Source organism: Mya arenaria, chromosome 10 (assembly GCF_026914265.1).
Source record: "Mya arenaria isolate MELC-2E11 chromosome 10, ASM2691426v1".
Lineage (NCBI taxonomy): Eukaryota > Metazoa > Mollusca > Bivalvia > Myida > Myidae > Mya > Mya arenaria.
This window is the reverse complement of record NC_069131.1, coordinates 90333-108930: the sequence shown is the minus strand read 5'-3', so window position 1 is coordinate 108930 and position 18598 is coordinate 90333. Positions and strand designations below refer to the sequence as shown.

The 18598-nt window shown below is 39.2% G+C and overlaps 1 protein-coding gene across 1 annotated transcript in view; it reads left to right on the top strand.

Annotated features, from left to right (window-relative positions):
• The first annotated feature begins 1178 nt into the window (after positions 1-1178).
• The window catches only part of LOC128205894 (uncharacterized), a 60829-nt gene continuing 43409 nt past the window's right edge, over positions 1179-18598 (top strand). Inside the window, exons 1-3 of the mRNA XM_052907946.1 lie at positions 1179-1302; positions 6343-6482; positions 10548-10677. Coding sequence (XP_052763906.1) covers positions 1179-1302; positions 6343-6482; positions 10548-10677 — 394 coding nt within the window. The remainder of the gene's footprint in view (positions 1303-6342; positions 6483-10547; positions 10678-18598) is intronic.

Sequence of the window (18598 nt, the reverse complement as noted above, 5' to 3'; positions counted from 1 at the left end):
TTGTATTTATCGATGTTTATACTTCATGAATATGAATTCATAGCGAATAAACAAGCATCAGGTATGAAAATAAATGCCCCTACATTACGATTACTTAGGATTACGTATCTATTAGCTATGGATAAAATGTTAAGATCCATATCTATGAAGCTATTGATAGATAAGTAAAATTGCGTATCTATGAAGTAAAGGGTTAACATGTGTTACCGCTCATGTCTTAATTAAACTGATTCAGCTTCACACAAAATCTGCATAAAACTTCGTCGCCCAACATAAAAGGTGTTTAAACATGAAAAAATCGGCCGTATAATACCCATGTAAGTGCAGATAAATAATGCAAATATTCAATAATAAATAGCTAAAACAGGTACAAGAATGGTAAACTTGTGCCGAAAACACAGTTTCAAGTCTCGCAATTTTCTAATTTCACTTTGTAAACAATCAAACGTTCAGCATATACATTCAATAACTTTTTTGTAAATTCCTCTAGAAACATAGGTTAAAAAACCGAGAGACGCTTACACGTGTGGTCTGCGGGTAGGCGTATTTATATTGTGAGAAAGGTGATATAACTAACTTTCCAGGTGAAAATACATCCTTGAAACACCGAAATTCAGTTCAACGCCGCCATTTTATTCGGCTTCACACAATTTCCCTCACTTAAAATTCGGCGAACTTATTTCACGTTGGACCCCCTGGTAATATTATCTCTTTTCTTAAGTTGAATTGAAATACCCCTGGAAGAATTCTTAAAGTGGAAATGGTTGTTATCGTCCAACTTCCTTGTTCTTGTCCCATTTAACTGTCAACTTGTTTCATATTTAATTTGAAAGTAGATAAAGGTACTTGTAAATCTTAGTTGTTTGTAACTTAACTCACTAATGGGAAGAAATATAAGAATTGATACATGGTCAGTAAAATGATAATGCATTAAAAAAAATCTAGAAGCTTTATAGGTCAATATTTTTAAACTAGTTTGACTGGTTATTTTATTTGGTTAATTAACCCTAGCCTAATAACGAAATAAATGAAAAATAGGCTTCCAAGCTGACCAAACAACCGCTATCATTGTGATCTGTGTGTTATATGATTAGTTAAGAGCTTGAATTTGGTGTAAATGCAACAATTTGTATCTTAATACCTGTATAATTAATCAATTGATATTGGTAGCTGGCACCATGACCCAAACAGAGTTGGACTGTGATGTTAAAGGGAACGCCATTGATGAGGAAGAGAATGTTGGGGCAGTTGACACAGACTCATTTCTGCCAGTTCCAGAAACTGAACTCAAAGGTGTAAAAGGTGAGGTACAGACAATGACAGTTTACATAACACTGCAGATATATATTGAGGTACAGACAATGACAGTTTACATAACACTGCAGATATATATATAACCCTAACCCTGCAGATATATATGGGCAGATTCAGTCTTTATATACGTTCAATTTTGATGTAGACACTAGCTCGAGTATGTAGACACTAGCTCGAGTATGTAGACACTAGCTCGAGTATATAGACACTAGCTCGAGTATGTAGACACTAGCTCGAGTATGTAGACACTAGCTCGAGTATTTAAACACTAGCTCGAGTATGTAGACACTAGCTCGAGTATGTAGACCCTAGCTCGAGTATGTAGACACTAGCTCGAGTATTTAGACACTAGCTCGAGTATGTAGACACTAGCTCAAGTATTTAGACACTAGCTCGAGTATGTAGACACTAGCTCGAGTATGTAGACACTAGTTCGAGTATGTAGACACTAGCTCGAGTATGTAGACACTAGCTCGAGTATTTAGACACTAGCTCGAGTATGTAGACACTAGCTCGAGTTTGTAGACACTAGCTGGAGAATGTAGACACTAGCTCGAGTATTTAGACACTAGCTCAAGTATTTAGACACTAGCTCGAGTATGTAGACACTAGCTCGAGTATTTAGACACTAGCTCGAGTATTTAGACACCCGTGCAGAAATTACCAAGACATTCCTGAGAATTTCCTGGGAATTTCCTGAGAAAAAATCCTGAGAAAATCCCAGGAAATTCCTGGTTTCCTGGGACCCAGGCACGGTATTGGAACAGGAATTTTCCAGGAACTCCAGGATTGAAATTTCTTCAAAAAAATCCTGGGTCCAGGATTTTTTCAGGATTTACCCAGGATCTCTGAGAATTTCTTGGGACCAGGAAATTCCTGAGAATTTCTTGGGACCAGGAATTCCTGGGAAATTCTTAAGGACCAGGAATTTCTTTTGAGAGGGTAGTTTTTTTCTTGTCCATATTTTATCTATAGTTTCATTAAAAGAAAACCACAACTTCAATTTCATTCAACTTCTTATTGAATAATATTTACAAACAAACGATGATTTCAATTTTGTTATTTGCTGGGTAAGTTCCTTTGGCATATGATCTCAAGGCATAAGCCAGTCGCAATTTAGATGACACTTGTGTTCACACCGAACCTTTTGTGCTCCACATCTGAAAAAAATATGAAAATTTCTATATTTTATAATTTCTTAAAATAGGCCACATCAAATTAGAGAAATTGGTCAAAGGTCATTGTTAGATTCTACGTTAAATTTCATTTGTGTTATATCCAATTCAATTTATGCAGATAAATAAAAGGTACTGACTTAAAACAAAGGTTTAAACTACATATTTACATAAAAAGGGTTCCTATAATTCGATATTAGCATATTCATGCTCAAACTTTGGTAGTGCTAAACTGCATTTTACATGCACAAAAAATTTAAACTTTCAATTTGCAATTGCATTAAAGAATTGCCCTAATATGCTTATTGCCATGATCTATTATAAGTTAATTATATCAGGAATGTAATTGTTATTATATGATTAATAGATCTACTGCTTCACATTCTAGTTTGAAAACTAAAAACTAAATTCAATAACAGATATTCATCAACCTACCATGTGGTTGAGCAGAGATTGCCATTAATGTTCTTTAGCTTTCCAACTTTCCCATCATATCTTGTTTGATCACAAGATCCTCATCTTTGCCACAGACACAACATTGGTCATCTATAATATTAAAATAATAAAATAATGCATATATACTCACCAACATGATCATTAGTAATAAATGAATGATAGCTCAATTGTAAAATTGTAAAACTAATTTAAAGAGAATATTAAGTTACATGCAGCTTATACTTTCATGTTATAGCACTTGTGCATATATTCATATATTAACACACAAGACTTCAAAACATCACAACATTGTGTTAATGGAGGTAAAACAGAGCATAACATGTAATGTTTAAATCAGATAATGAATTGCAAAAACATTAACTTAATCACTAACCATATTGTTTTTATGCTCTTTTTACTGTGTAATAGTATTAAAGTTACATGTTGAAACTGTTCTTACCTTTTAAATAATTAGGAAAAAGTTTTATCCATCCAAAATATGAAAAGCTTCAGAAACCACCATGTTTACTTTCTTCTCCATATATTTGAATTTCCTACACAAATGAATGTTAACCTGATGCTGATTGGCCAAGATAAATCTCTGCCGGAAGCTTTCTGCCTGACCTTTCAATGGGCTGATAAGCCCAGGATGTGAAACACCTGGACTCATGAAGAGTGAAAAAATTCTTGAACACAGCAATAATAAATCTTTCAGCAGTATACTTTCTGTTAATTTAAATATAAATGTTAATTGCCATAAATGTATGATGGAACAAAATGCATCATGATTTTATTTAGGAATAATAGTCAATAAAAAACAGTAACATGTATTATATTTTTATAAATATATATATATATTATAGTTTGAAATGATTTTGGCAGTATTCTAAATTAGTTATTAGTTATATATTAATATTAATTGTATTCATTAGAGTATTTCTGAACGAAACCTTCTTTTTGAATTATGCCTGCTATTGCAGGAAAAACAGGAATTTTACTTTTAAATGTTTCCTAGCTACCAGGATAAACAAGGAATTTTGTTTTGTTGCTGAATTTTTGACAATTTAACTAAATTCCTGACTTTCAGGATAGTTTGAATGTAAAATTCCTGGTGTTGACTGATAAATTCCTGGTTATCTTATTTTCTAAAAGAAAAGTCCTGGAATATCTTGGAATTGTCCTGGTCCTTGTGGCTGGGTAACTAAAAATTCCTGGTGTGCCTGGAATACCAGGATACTGGCTCCAGGAATCATGAGATTCTCAGGAAATTCCCAGGATTTTGGGAAGACCAGGATAAATTTCTGCACGGGCACTAGCTCGAGTATGTAGACACTAGCTCGAGTATGTAGGAGTATGTAGACACTAGCTCGAGTATGTAGACACTAGCTCAAGTATTTAGACACTAGCTCGAGTATTTAGACACTAGCTCGAGTATTTAGACACTAGCTCGAGTATGTAGACACTAGCTCGAGTATGTAGACACTAGGTCGAGTATTTAGACACTAGCTCAAGTATTTAGACACTAGCTCGAGTATGTAGACACTAGCTAGAGTATTTAGACACTAGCTCGAGTATTTAGACACTAGCTCGAGTATTTAGACACTAGCTTGAGTATGTAGACACTAGCTCGAGTATGTAGACACTAGCTCGAGTATTTAGACACTAGCTCGAGTATTTAGACACTAGCTCGAGTATTTATTAAACAATTGAAATTAAATAATCTTTTAGTATTTTGATATAAACGCTTACTTTTTTTCTTTTGTTTTTCTAATAAACATAGAAAACAGTGCTAATCAATCAGTTAGACAAAGGCTGTTTGCAGCATTTTGAGTATTTTGACCTGTTTATTGTTTTCCCAGATGAAAATATGTATATCACAAGTTTTATATATGCATTTGTTGTTAAAGACTGACATTGGTACACCTCGTATTCATAAAGCACCTTAAGTCATATCATAACATTTTCTTAAGTTAAGTATCTCACTCATCATTTGCTATAATTACGTCATTATATCTGTAATAATTTATAATCATTGATCTGATTCAAAATGTATACTTTCATGGAAAAATCACTTATACCTTTTTTATTTAGGAAATTGACTTTTAGTTAAGAAATGTTTTATGAATACCTGAATGGGGATAACAACTTTTGACTGACACTATTGACCCAGGTTAACCTTTCAGTGATCAGCTGCAATGGCCAGAAAATGTTGATTATTTTTTCTCTAGAGACTTTTTATTATTTTTATTATTTCCAAGGAATCAGTCAGATAGCCTATTAAAAGTTTGGGTTGGTGAGACTATATCAGCACTTTCTACACAGAAGCCTTTAGGATTGTTAATCAAAACTGGTTCTCCAGAAGAACCAATGTCAGTCTTTAAACTTGGTTTTTGTCATAGTCGCAGGCCCCAATTTCTTGAAAATTCATAAGCTTAACATGCTTTAGTAGCTTATATCAATTAGGCAAAGTACATTCTTTGGAATTTGATTAATAAAAAAAAGTTTAGTGTGATTATCATAATGATAATTTCCATCTAAAACATAAAAAATTACTTAAAGAAATAAATATTACACAAATTATTGAAAGACAACTACAGTGAGCTTAGCTTAATCCTGTTATAAGAGACTAGGGAAGTTTTGGGAAGTTGGGGCCAGGTGATGTTCTAATTAATCTAATGGTCTATTGTTACACATATGGATTTAAGTTTTAATTATTATAAACAGCACTGAGACTGTCTCTTGTTAGTCGTTATCTAGTCAGCCACAGAAAGGTTTGATAGATTTTTGTTTTCAATTTTTGAGAACAGTTTCTATAATCATGGTTTTAATCACTTGTTTCAATTTTCTTTTCTGGAATGGCATTTATCAGCAGAAAACAGTATGTTTTTTCAAATTATAAAAAAATGCAATATGGATTTTGGCATATTGTTGAAGTCTTTCCAGGAACCATAACTCTGGATTCAGTATTTTTAGTTATTGCCCGTTGTTAATTTTCATACTTAACTTTTGTCCTTAACATAACATGAAAAGTTTATATTATTCGCAGGGTTCTAAAAAAATTTGGTTGAACTATCATATATAGTAAATTAACTGACCATTTTTTAAGTTTATATATAATTAAATATAAGATTTTAGTGGTCAAACAGGAACCTGTTAAATAAGATATATTTTTCCTAAGCTTAACTCTTTTAAGAGAACTCAGGGGACATTGGTTTGGTTACAGCAAAATCTATGTGATAAATGTCCTAACAATATTTTTATTGAAGCGCAATTTACATCAAAAACAGGGTTATGCCTGATATTAACAAACTAAACCTTACAATCCTCATTGAAAGTGTGCCGAGGTGATCAAACGAGTGGGTTTACATGTTAGTGATGAATTGTTATGCGGCCATAGTCATTCAAGTTTGTTTTACAGACCTGCTATCCACTGTGCCAGATGATGAAGAGGCAGTTGACTACAAACAATTAGATCTCTGTCATCGACTCCGAGTTGATCATCTCTTCAGGAGACGATTTATCCATTCATTTTGGCTGTTCTGGTCATGTTTTGGACTGGTAAATTATTGTTTAAACTTAATTGTCATGAAAGTTTTTTGGAGGCTATATTGGGAGGATAACTTATACAAGTTAAATTGTGCCATTTGTCCAGAACCTATGGAGGGAAAAAGTTGATGCATACTAACAGAATTGAACAGACATCGACAAAAGGTTTTTGCCTGTGGTTTGTCCATCACCCAGGTAACTGACTCAAGTTCCATCACCCAGGTAACAGACTCAAGTTCCATCACCCAGGTAACAGACTCAAGTTCCACCACCCAGGTAACAGACTCAAGTTCCATCACCCAGGTAACAGACTCAAGTTCCATCACCCAGGTAACACTCTCAAGTTCCATCACTCAGGTAACAGACTAAAGTTCCATCACCCAGGTAACATACTCAAGTTCCATCACCCAGGTAACAAACTAAAGTTTCATCAACCAGGTAACAGACTCAAGTTCCATCAGCCAGGTACCAGACTCAAGTTCCATCACCCAGGTAACAGACTCAAGTTCCATCACCCAGGTAACAGACTCAAGTTCCATCAGCCAGGTAACAGACTCAAGTTCCATCAGCCAGGTAACAGACTCAAGTTCCACCAGCCAGGTAACAGACTCAAGTTCCATCAGCCAGGTAACAGACTCAAGTTCCATCAGCCAGGTAACAGACTCAAGTTCCATCAGCCAAGTAACAGACTCAAGTTCCATCACCCAAGTAACAGACTCAAGTTCCATCAGCCAAGTAACAGACTCAAGTTCCATCAGCCAGGTAACAGACTCAAGTTCCATCAGCCAAGTAACAGACTCAAGTTCCATCAGCCAAGTAACAGACTCAAGTTCCATCAGCCAGGTAACAGACTCAAGTTTATTCAGCCAGGTAACAGACTCAAGTTCCATCACCCAGGTAACATACTCAAGTTAATTCAGCCAGGTAACATACTCAAGTTCCATCAGCCAGGTAACAGACTCAAGTTCCATCACCCAGGTAACAGACTCAAGTTCCATCACCCAGGTAACAGACTCAAGTTCCACCACCCAGGTAACAGACTCAAGTTCCATCACCCAGGTAACAGACTCAAGTTCCATCACCCAGGTAACACTCTCAAGTTCCATCACTCAGGTAACAGACTAAAGTTCCATCACCCAGGTAACATACTCAAGTTCCATCACCCAGGTAACAAACTAAAGTTTCATCAACCAGGTAACAGACTCAAGTTCCATCAGCCAGGTACCAGACTCAAGTTCCATCACCCAGGTAACAGACTCAAGTTCCATCACCCAGGTAACAGACTCAAGTTCCATCAGCCAGGTAACAGACTCAAGTTCCATCAGCCAGGTAACAGACTCAAGTTCCACCAGCCAGGTAACAGACTCAAGTTCCATCAGCCAGGTAACAGACTCAAGTTCCATCAGCCAGGTAACAGACTCAAGTTCCATCAGCCAAGTAACAGACTCAAGTTCCATCACCCAAGTAACAGACTCAAGTTCCATCAGCCAAGTAACAGACTCAAGTTCCATCAGCCAGGTAACAGACTCAAGTTCCATCAGCCAAGTAACAGACTCAAGTTCCATCAGCCAAGTAACAGACTCAAGTTCCATCAGCCAGGTAACAGACTCAAGTTTATTCAGCCAGGTAACAGACTCAAGTTCCATCACCCAGGTAACATACTCAAGTTAATTCAGCCAGGTAACATACTCAAGTTCCATCAGCCAGTTAACAGACTCAAGTTCCATCAGCCAGGTAACAGACTCAAGTTCCATCACCCAGGTAACTGACTCAAGTTCCATCACCGAGGTAACAGACTCAAGTTGATTCACCCAGGTAACAGACTCAAGTTCCATCAGCCAGGTAACACACTCAAGTTCCATCAGCCAGGTAACAGACTCAAGTTCCATCAGCCAGGTAACAAACTCAAGTTCCATCAGCCAGGTAACAGACTCAAGTTCCACCACTCAGGTAACATACTCAAGTTCCATCAGCCAGGTAACAGACTCAAGTTCCATCAGCCAGGTAACATACTCAAGTTCCATCAGCCAGGTAACATACTCAAGTTCCATCACCCAGGTAACAGACTCAAGTTCCATCCCAGGTAACAGACTCAAGTTCCATCAGCCAGGTAACAGACTCAAGTTCCATCAGCCAGGTAACTGACTCAAGTTCCATCACCCAGGTAACATACTCAAGTTCCATCAGCCAGGTAACAGACTCAAGTTCCATCAGCCAGATAACAGACTCAAGTTCCATCAGCCAGGTAACATACTCAAGTTCCATCACCCAGGTAACAGACTCAAGTTCCATCACCCAGGTAACTGACTCAAGTTCCATCAGCCAGGTAACAGACTCAAGTTGATTCACCCAGGTAACAGACTCAAGTTCCATCAGCCAGGTAACACACTCAAGTTCTATCAGCCAGGTAACAGACTCAAGTTCCATCAGCCAGGTAACAGACTCAAGTTCCATCAGCCAGGTAACAGACTCAAGTTTCATCAGCCAGGTAACAGACTCAAGTTCCATCACCCAGGTAACAGACTCAATTTGATTCAGCCAGGTAACAGACTCAAGTTCTATCACCCAGGTAACAGACTCAAGTTTATTCAGCCAGGTAACAGACTCAAGTTCCACCACCCAGGTAATAGACTCAAGTTCCACCACCCAGGTAACAGACTCAAGTTCATTGAGCCAGGTAACAGACTCAAGTTCCACCACCCAGGTAACAGACTCAAGTTCCACCTCCCAGGTAACAGACTCAAGTTCTACCACCCAAGTAACAGACTCAAGTTCCATCAGCCAGGTAACAGACTCAAGTTCCATCAGCCAGGTAACAGACTCAAGTTGACTCACCCAGGTAACATACTCAAGTTCCATCAGCCAGGTAACACACTCAAGTTTTATCAGCCAGGTAACAGACTCAAGTTCCATCAGCCAGGTAACATACTCAAGTTCCATCAGGCAGGTAGCAGACTCAAGTTCCATCAGCCAGGTAACAGACTCAAGTTCCACCACTCAGGTAACATACTCAAGTTCCATCAGCCAGGTAACAGACTCAAGTTCCATCAGCCAGGTAACAGACTCAAGTTCCACCACTCAGGTAACATACTCAAGTTCCATCAGCCAGGTACCAGACTCAAGTTCCATCACCCAGGTAACAGACTCAAGTTCCATCAGCCAAGTAACAGACTCAAGTTCCATCACCCAGTTAACATACTCAAGTTCCATCACCCAGGTAACAGACTCAAGTTCCATCACATAGGTAACAGACCCAAGTTCCATCAGCCAGGTAACAGACTCAAGTTCCATCAGCCAGGTAGCATGCTCAAGTTCCATCAGCCAGGTAACAGACTCAAGTTCCATCACCCAGGTAACAGATTCAAGTTGATTCAGCCAGGTAACAGACTCAAGTTATATCACCTAGGTAACAGACTCATGTTCATTTAGCCAGGTAACAGACTCAAGTTCCACCACCCAGGTAACAGACTCAAGTTCCACCACCCAGGTAACAGACTCAAGTTCCACCACCCAGGTAACAGACTCAAGTTCATTGAGCCAGGTAACAGACTCAAGTTCCATCAGCCAGGTAACAGACTCAAGTTCCACCACCCAGGTAACAGACTCAAGTTCCACCTCCCAGGTAACAGACTCAAGTTCCATCACCCAGGTAACATACTCAATTTCCATTAGCCAGGTAACAGACTCAAGTTCCACCACCCAGGTAACATGTTTAAGTTCCATCAGCCAGGTAACAGACTCAAGTTCCATCAGCCAGGTAACAGACTCAATTTCCATCAACCAGGTAACAAACTCAAGTTCCATCAGCCAGGTAACAGACTCAAGTTCCACCACCCAGGTAGCAGACTCAAGTTCCATCAGCCAGGTAACAGACTCAAGTTCCATCACCCAGGTAACATACTCAAGTTCCACCACCCAGGTAACATACTCAAGTTCCATCAGCCAGGTAACAGATTTATATTCCATCACCTAGGTAACAGACTCAAGTTCCTTCACCCAGGTAATAGATTCAAGTGTGAGTCATATCAGTGTAGAGCATCTTTAACTGATAACTAAAATATTTTTTTTTTCTGACAGGGCTGGATGGTTGGACTGTATGGTCCGTCATTTGCTGATTTGCGCCAGATTGTAAACCAGGACCTTGAAGCTGGTTCCTGGCTTTTCACCACTGCTGGTATTGGCTACCTGGTTGGCTCCTTGCTTGGAGGTATGTGATTGATGTAGTGCTTTCAACTTTTTAGCTCGACTATTCGAAGAATATGGAGAGCTATACTACTCACCCAAGCGTCGGCTTCGGCGTTGGCGTCGGCGTTGGCGTCACACCTTGGTTAAGGTTTTGCATGTAAGCAACTTTAAGTCATTATCTAAGTAAACACATCATGTATAGCATTGAAACTTTAGATATGTATTCCTAACTATCTAACCTACTAAATCAATGAAGTTAGATAACTCTATTTTGCATTTAATGCAAATAAAGGGCCATTATTATTTGACTAAGCAATTCTGGTTAAAGTTTTGCATGTAAGCACATATAGGTTAATTTCCCAGCAACTACTTGATCTATTGCATTAAGACTTTATACAATGGTACGCAACCATCCAACCTACTTAATTAACCAAGTTAGATAACTCTAGTTTGCATTTAATGCAAATAATGGGCCTTTATTATTTGACTTAGAAATTCTGGTTAAGGTTTTGCATGTAAGCACACATAGGTTAATTTCTCAGCAACTACTTGATCTATTGCATTAAGACTTTAGACAATGGTACTCAACCATCCAACCTACTTAATTAATCAAGTTAGATAACTCTAGTTTGCATTTAATGCAAATAAGTGCCCTTTATTATTCAACTTAAAAATCCTGGTTAAGGTTTTGCATGTAACCACATTTAAGTCAATATCTCATTAAATACATCATGTATTGCATTGAAACTTTAGATATGTATTCCCAACTATCTAACCTACTAATTTAATGAAGTTAGATAACACTTTTTGGAATATAATGCAAATTATGGGCCTTTATTATTTGACTTAGAAATTCTGGTTAATGTTTTGCATGTAAGCACACATAGGTTAGTATCTCAGCAACTTCTTGATGTATTGAGACTTTATACAATGGTATTCAACCATCCAATCTACTTAAATAACCAAGTAAGATATCTCTAATTTGCATTTAATTCAAATTATGGCCCTCTTTTTATTCGACAATTAAATTCAAATACATCATGTATTGCATTGAAACTTTATACACAGGCTCCCAACCATTCAACCTTCTTAATTAATCAGGAAAGATAACTCTATCTTGCATATTATTTAATTTTTGTCCCTTTATTATACGACTTAGAAATTATGGTTAACGTTTTGCATGTTAGGACATATATAGGTTAATATCTCAGCAACTACTTCATGTATTGCATTGAAACTTTATGCAATGGTACTCAACCACCCAACATACTTGAATATCCAAGTTTGATAACTGTATTTTGCAAATAATGGCCCTTTATTATTGGACTTAGAAATTCTGGTTTAAATTTTGCTTGTAACCACATTTATGATAATATCTCAGCAAATACATCATGTATTGCATTGAAATCTAATCTAAGTTTACAGTGATCCATATTTCGCCAAAACGTTTCAATCCTTACACTGAAAAGCGGCGGAATAGACGAGCGCGCTGTCTCTGTGACAGCTCTTGTTTGTAAAATAAATTATGTTATTTTGCCATTTTGAAAGAAGGCTAGGCTAGATTTTATGGACCAGTGCTCTTTTTGAAGGATGCATTGACTCAATTCAATGCATTTTTATATGCAAATGATCAAAATCAAATTAGTTGTTCATGATTTTACTGCATATTTACACAATTTCATTTCTTATCTGGAACTATTTTCAAACTTTATAAATCTTAAAGATAATGAGATTGAACACTGAAGTGAACTGAGTGAGTAACCTGTGATATTATTAACAGTGTGTGTATACCACGTGATAAATTGTGTCATAAAGGATAAACAGCTGGCGACTGACTAAACAGCTGGCGACAGACCAAAGAGCAGCTTGGTGACAAACCAATCAGCAGGTGGTGACAGAATATATATTGGTGACATTCTTAACTCCTGGTGACAGACTAAACAACTGTTGGAAGACCAATCAGCAGCTGGTGATAGACTAAAGAGCTGGTGAAAGACTAAAGAGCTGGTGACAGACAAACAGCAGCTTGGTGACAGACTTGAGAATTGGTGACATACTAAACTCCTGATGACAGACTAAACAGCTGGTTGCAGACCAATCAGCAGCTGGTGATAGACTTAACAGCTGGAGACAGATTAAACAGTTTGTGACAGACCAAACATCAGCTTGGTCACAGACTCAACAACTGGTGACAAACTAAACTCCAGTTGACAGACTAAATAGCTAGTGGCTGACCAATCAACAGCTTGGTGACAGACAAATTAGCAGCTGGTGACACTGCCAGACCGATCAGAAGCTGGTGACAAACTAAACTCCTGGTGACAGACTAAACAGTTGGTGAAAGACTGAACAGCTGGTGACAGAACAATCAGCAGCTTGGCGACAGACTTGAGAATTGGTTACATACTAAACTCCTGATGACATGCTAAACAGCTGGTTGCAGACCAATCAGCAGCTGGTGATAGACTTAACAGCTGGAGACAGATTTAACAGCTGGTGAAAGACCGCTCAGAAGCTGGTGACAGACCGATCAGAAGCTGGTGACGGACCGATCAGCATCTGATGACAGACAGATTAGCATCTGGTGACAGACCGATCAGAAGCTGGTGACAGACCGTTCAGCATCTGGTGACAGACCGATCAGAAGCTGCTGACAGACCGATCAGCATTTCGTGCCAGACAGATCAGAAGCTGGTGACAGACCGATCAGAAGCTGTTGACAGACCGATCATCATCTGATGACAGACTGATTAGAAGCTGTTGACAGACCGATCAGAAGCTGGTGACAGACAGATCAGAAGCTGCTGACAGACTGATCAGAAGCTGGTGACAGACCGATTAGAAGCTGCTGACAGCCCGATCAGAAGCTGGTGCAGACCGACCAGAAGCTGGTGACAGACCAAACAGCAGCTTGGTGAAAAACTGAACAGCAGGTGACAGACAGATCAGAAGCTGTTGACAGACCGATCAGCATCTGGTGACAGACCGATCAGAAGCTGCTGACAGACCGATCAGAAGCTGCTGACAGACCAATCAGCAGCTGGTGACAGACCAAACAGCAGCTTGGTGAAAGACTGAACAGCTGGTGACAGACAGATCAGAAGCTGGTGACAGACCAATCAGAAGCTGGTGACAGACCAAACAGCAGCTTGGTGAAAGACTGAACAGCTGGTGACAGGTCGATCAGAAGCTGGTGACAGACTGATCAGAAGCTGGTGACAGGCCGATCAGAAGCTGGTGACAGACCAAACAGCAGCTGGTAACAGATGGATCAGCAGCTGGTGACAGGTCGATCAGAAGCTGGTGACAGACGAAACAACAGCTGGTGACAGACCGTTCAGCAACCATGTGACAGACCAATCAGAAGCTGTTGACAGACCGATCAGAAGCTGGTGACAGACCAATCAGCAGCTGGTGACAGACCAATCAGAAGCTGGTGACAGACCAACCAACAGCTTGATGAAAGACTGATTGGCTTGTGACTGACCAATGAGAAGCTGGTGACAGACCCGATCAGCATCTGGTGACAGACCGATCAGAAGCTGTTGACAGACCGATCAGAAGCTGCTGACAGACCGATCAGAAGCTGCTGACAGACCGATCAGAAGCTGCTGACAGACCGATCAGAAGCTGGTATTAGACCAAACAGCAGCTTGGTGAGACACTGTACAGCAGGTGACAGACAGATCAGAAGCTGTTGACAGACCAATCAGCATCTGGTGACAGACCGATCAGAAGCTGTTGACAGATCGATCAGAAGCTGTTGACAGACCGATCAGCATCAGGTGACAGACTGATCAGAAGCTGCTCACACACCGATCAGAAGCTGCTGACAGACCAATCAGCAGCTGGTGACAGACCAAACAGCAGCTTGGTGAAAGACTGAACAGCTGGTGACAGACAGATCAGAAGATGTTGACAGACCGATTAGCATCTGGTGACAGACCGATGAGAAGCTGCTTACAGACCGATCAGAAGCTGCTGGCAGACCGATCAGCAGCTGATGAAAGATCAAACAGTAGCTTGGTGAAAGACTGAACAGCTGGTGACAGACCGATCAGAAGTTGTTGACAGACCGATCAGCAGCTTGTGACAGACCAAACAGCAGCTTGGTGAAAGACTGAACAGCTGGTGACAGACCCATCAGAAGCTGCTGACAGACCGATCAGCAGCTTGTGACAGACCAAACAGCAGCTTGGTGAAAGACTGAACAGCTGGTGACAAACAGATCAGAAGCTGGTGACAGACCGATCAGCATTTGGTGCAAGACATATCAGAAGCTGGTAACAGGTCGATCAGAAGCTGGTGACAGACTGATCAGAAGCTGGTGACAGGCCGATCAGAAACTGGTGACAGACCAAACAGCAGCTGGTAACAGACCGATCAGAAGCTGGTGACATACCGATCAGCATTTGGTGCAAGACATATCAGAAGCTGGTGACAGGTCGATCAGAAGCTGGTGACAGACTGATCAGAAGCTGGTGACAGGCCGATCAGAAGCTGGTGACAGACCAAACAGCAGCTGGTAACAGACCAATCAGAAGCTGGTGACATACCGATCAGCAGCTGGTGACAGGTCGATCAGAAGCTGGTGACAGATGAAACAACAGCTGGTGACAGACCGTTCAGCAACCTGGTGACAGACCTATCAGAAGCTGTTGACGGACCTATCAAAAGCTGGTGACAGACCAATCAGCAGCTGGTGACATACCAATCAGAAGCTGGTGACAGGCCAACCAACAGCTTGATGAAAGACTGATCAGCTGGTGACAGACCAATCAGAAGCTGGTGACAGACCTATCATAAGCTGGTGACAGACCAATCAGCAGCTGGTGACAGGCTAAAAAGTTAGTGAAATACTAAACAGCTGGTGACAGACCAATCAGCAGCTGGTGACAGACTAAAGAGCTGGTGACAGATCAAACAGCAGCTTGGTGACAGACTGATCAGAAGCTGGTGACAAACTTAACTCCTGGTGACAGACTAAACAGCTGGTGGCAGACCAATCAGCAGCTGGTGATAGAGTAAACAGCTGGTAAAAGACTAAACAGCTGGTGACAGATCAAACAGCAGCTTGGTGACAGACCAATCAGCAGCTGGTGACATACCAAACAGTGTTATGCATCAAGAACATTATAACTTCATGGAAGCATTTCCATAATGGTCAGAATTATATAATGATTTTCATGGGGATTTATCGTCCTTGAAATGTTTGTTGATAATTACAAGGATGACAAAATTAATGCATAGCATCTAGTTGGCGCAATAAATCAGAAGGAAAACGTGCATGTAGATAACCAGGTTTTTTTTAGCTCACCTGTCACGTAGTGACAAGGTGAGCTTTTGTGATCACTCTTCGTCCGTCCGTCCGTCCGTCCGTCCGTCCGTCCGTCCGTCCGTCCGTCCGTTCACAATTGCTTGTGAACACAATAGAGGTCACAATTTTGACCTAATCTTTATGAAACTTGGTCAGACTGATCATCTCTATAAAATCTAGGTCAAGTTCGATATTGGGTCATCTGGGGTCAAAAACTAGGTCACTAGGTCAATTAGTATAAAAACCTTGTGAACACAATAGAGGTCACAATTTTAGCCTAATCTCAATGCAACTTGGTCAGAATGGTCATCTCTATAAAATCTAGGTCAAGTTCGATATTGGGTCATCCGCGGTCAATAATTAGGTCACTAGGTCAATTAGTAGAAAAACCTTGTGAACACAATAGAGGTCACAATTTTAGCCTAATCTCAATGCAACCTGGTCAGAATGATCATCTCTATAAAATGTAGGTCAAGTTCGATATTGGGTCATCCGCGGTCAACAACTAGGTCACTAGGTCAATTAGTACAAAAACCTTGTGAACACAATAGAGGTCACAATTTTAGCCTAATCTCAATGCAACTTGGTCAGAATAATCATCTCTATAAAATCTAGGTCAAGTTCGATATTGGGTCATCCGCAGTCAATAACTAGGTCACTAGGTCAATTATTAGAAAAACCTTGTGAACACAACAGAGGTCACAATTTTGACCTAATCTTTATGAAACTTGGTCAGACTGATCATCTCTATGAAATCTAGGTCAAGTTCGATATTGGGTCATCTGGGGTCAAAAACTAGGTCAGTAGGTCAATTAGTAGAAATACCTTGTGAACACATAAGAGGTCACAATTTTAGCCTAATCTCAATGCAACTTGGTCAGAATGATCATCTCTATAAAATCTAGGTCAAGTTCGATATTGGGTCATCCGCGGTCAATAACTAGGTCACTAGGTCAATTAGTAGAAAAACCTTGTGAACACAATAGAGGTCACAATTTTAGCCTAATCTCAATGCAAATTGGTCAGAATGATCATCGCTGTAAAATGTAGGTCAAGTTTGATATTGGGTCATTCACGGTCAATAACTAGGTCACTAGGTCAATTAGTACAAAAACCTTGTGAACACAATAGAGGTCACAATTTTAGCCTAATCTCAATGCAACTTGGTCAGAATGATCATCTCTATAAAATCTAGGTCAAGTTCGATATTGGGTCATCCGCAGTCAATAACTAGGTCACTAGGTCAATTAGTACAAAAACCTTGTGAACACAATAGAGGTCACAATTTTAGGCTAATCTTAATGCAACTTGGTCAGAATGATCATCTCTATAAAATCTGGGTCAAGTTCGATATTGGGTCATACGCAGTCAATAACTAGGTCACTAGGTCAATTATTAGAAAAACCTTGTGAACAAAATAGAGGTCACAATTTTAGCCTTATCTTAATGAAACTTGGTCAGAATGATCATCTTAACATAAGCTAGGTCAAGGTCCATATTGGATCAACCCAGGTCAAAAACTAGGTCACTAGGTCAATTAGTAGAAAAACCTTGTGAACACAATAGAGGTCACAATTTTAGGCTTAACTCAATTCAACTTGGTCAGAATGATCATCTCTAGAAAAATATAGGTCAAGTTCGATATTGGGTCATTCGCGGTCAATAACTAGGTCACTAGGTCAATTAGTATAAAAACCTTGTGAACACAATAGAGGTCACAACTTAAGCCTAATCTAAATGTAACTTGGTCAGAATGATCATCTCTATAAAATCTAGGTCAAGTTCGATATTGGGTCATTTACCGTCAATAACTAGGTCAATAGGTCAATTAGTAGAAAAACCTTGTGAACACAATAGAGGTCACAATTTTAGCTTAATGTTAATGCAACTTGGTCAGAATGATCATCTCTAGAACAATATAGGTCAAGTTCCACATTGGGTCATCCGCGGTCAATAACTAGGTCACTAGGTCAGATAGTAAAAAAACCTTGTGAACACAATAGAGGTCACAATTTTAGCCTAATCTTAATGAAACTTGGTCAGAATGATCATCTTAACATAAGCTAGGTCAAGTTCCATATTGGGTCAACCCAGGTCAAAAACTAGGTCACTAGGTAAATTATAGGTCAGAATGTTCACTTTATTTAGCAAAGCTACAGGTGAGCGATACAGGGCCATCATGGCCCTCTTGTTTAAAAGATAACATGGCTGGCATCAGTGACTTTTTGGTGCAATATATTGCCTTCTAATGGCTGTTTCCCCTTGCTAAAAAATGTCCATTTTGTGGGGTTTTTTCCGCATTTGATAAATGTAGACTACATTAATGAATAAAAAAGCAATACATTTCTTGAAAATAAACACATTTTTACTTGACAATACTAACTCTTTCACACGTTATGTATGCATAAAAAAGAAATAATGTATATTTGACATTATATTAGCTATTTTTGCCTGATTTTGTATTTTTCTCAAAGTCAGCATTTTTCCCAATTTGCAAGGAACAGGCGGTTAAAAAATAATTAAAAAATAATCATGTATGTCCGAAAGACATTATGGTTGATAATATTGTTACAATAGTTTAAGAGTGGAATTATAGATATTCTGGTTTTCCCCCAAAAAATTATAC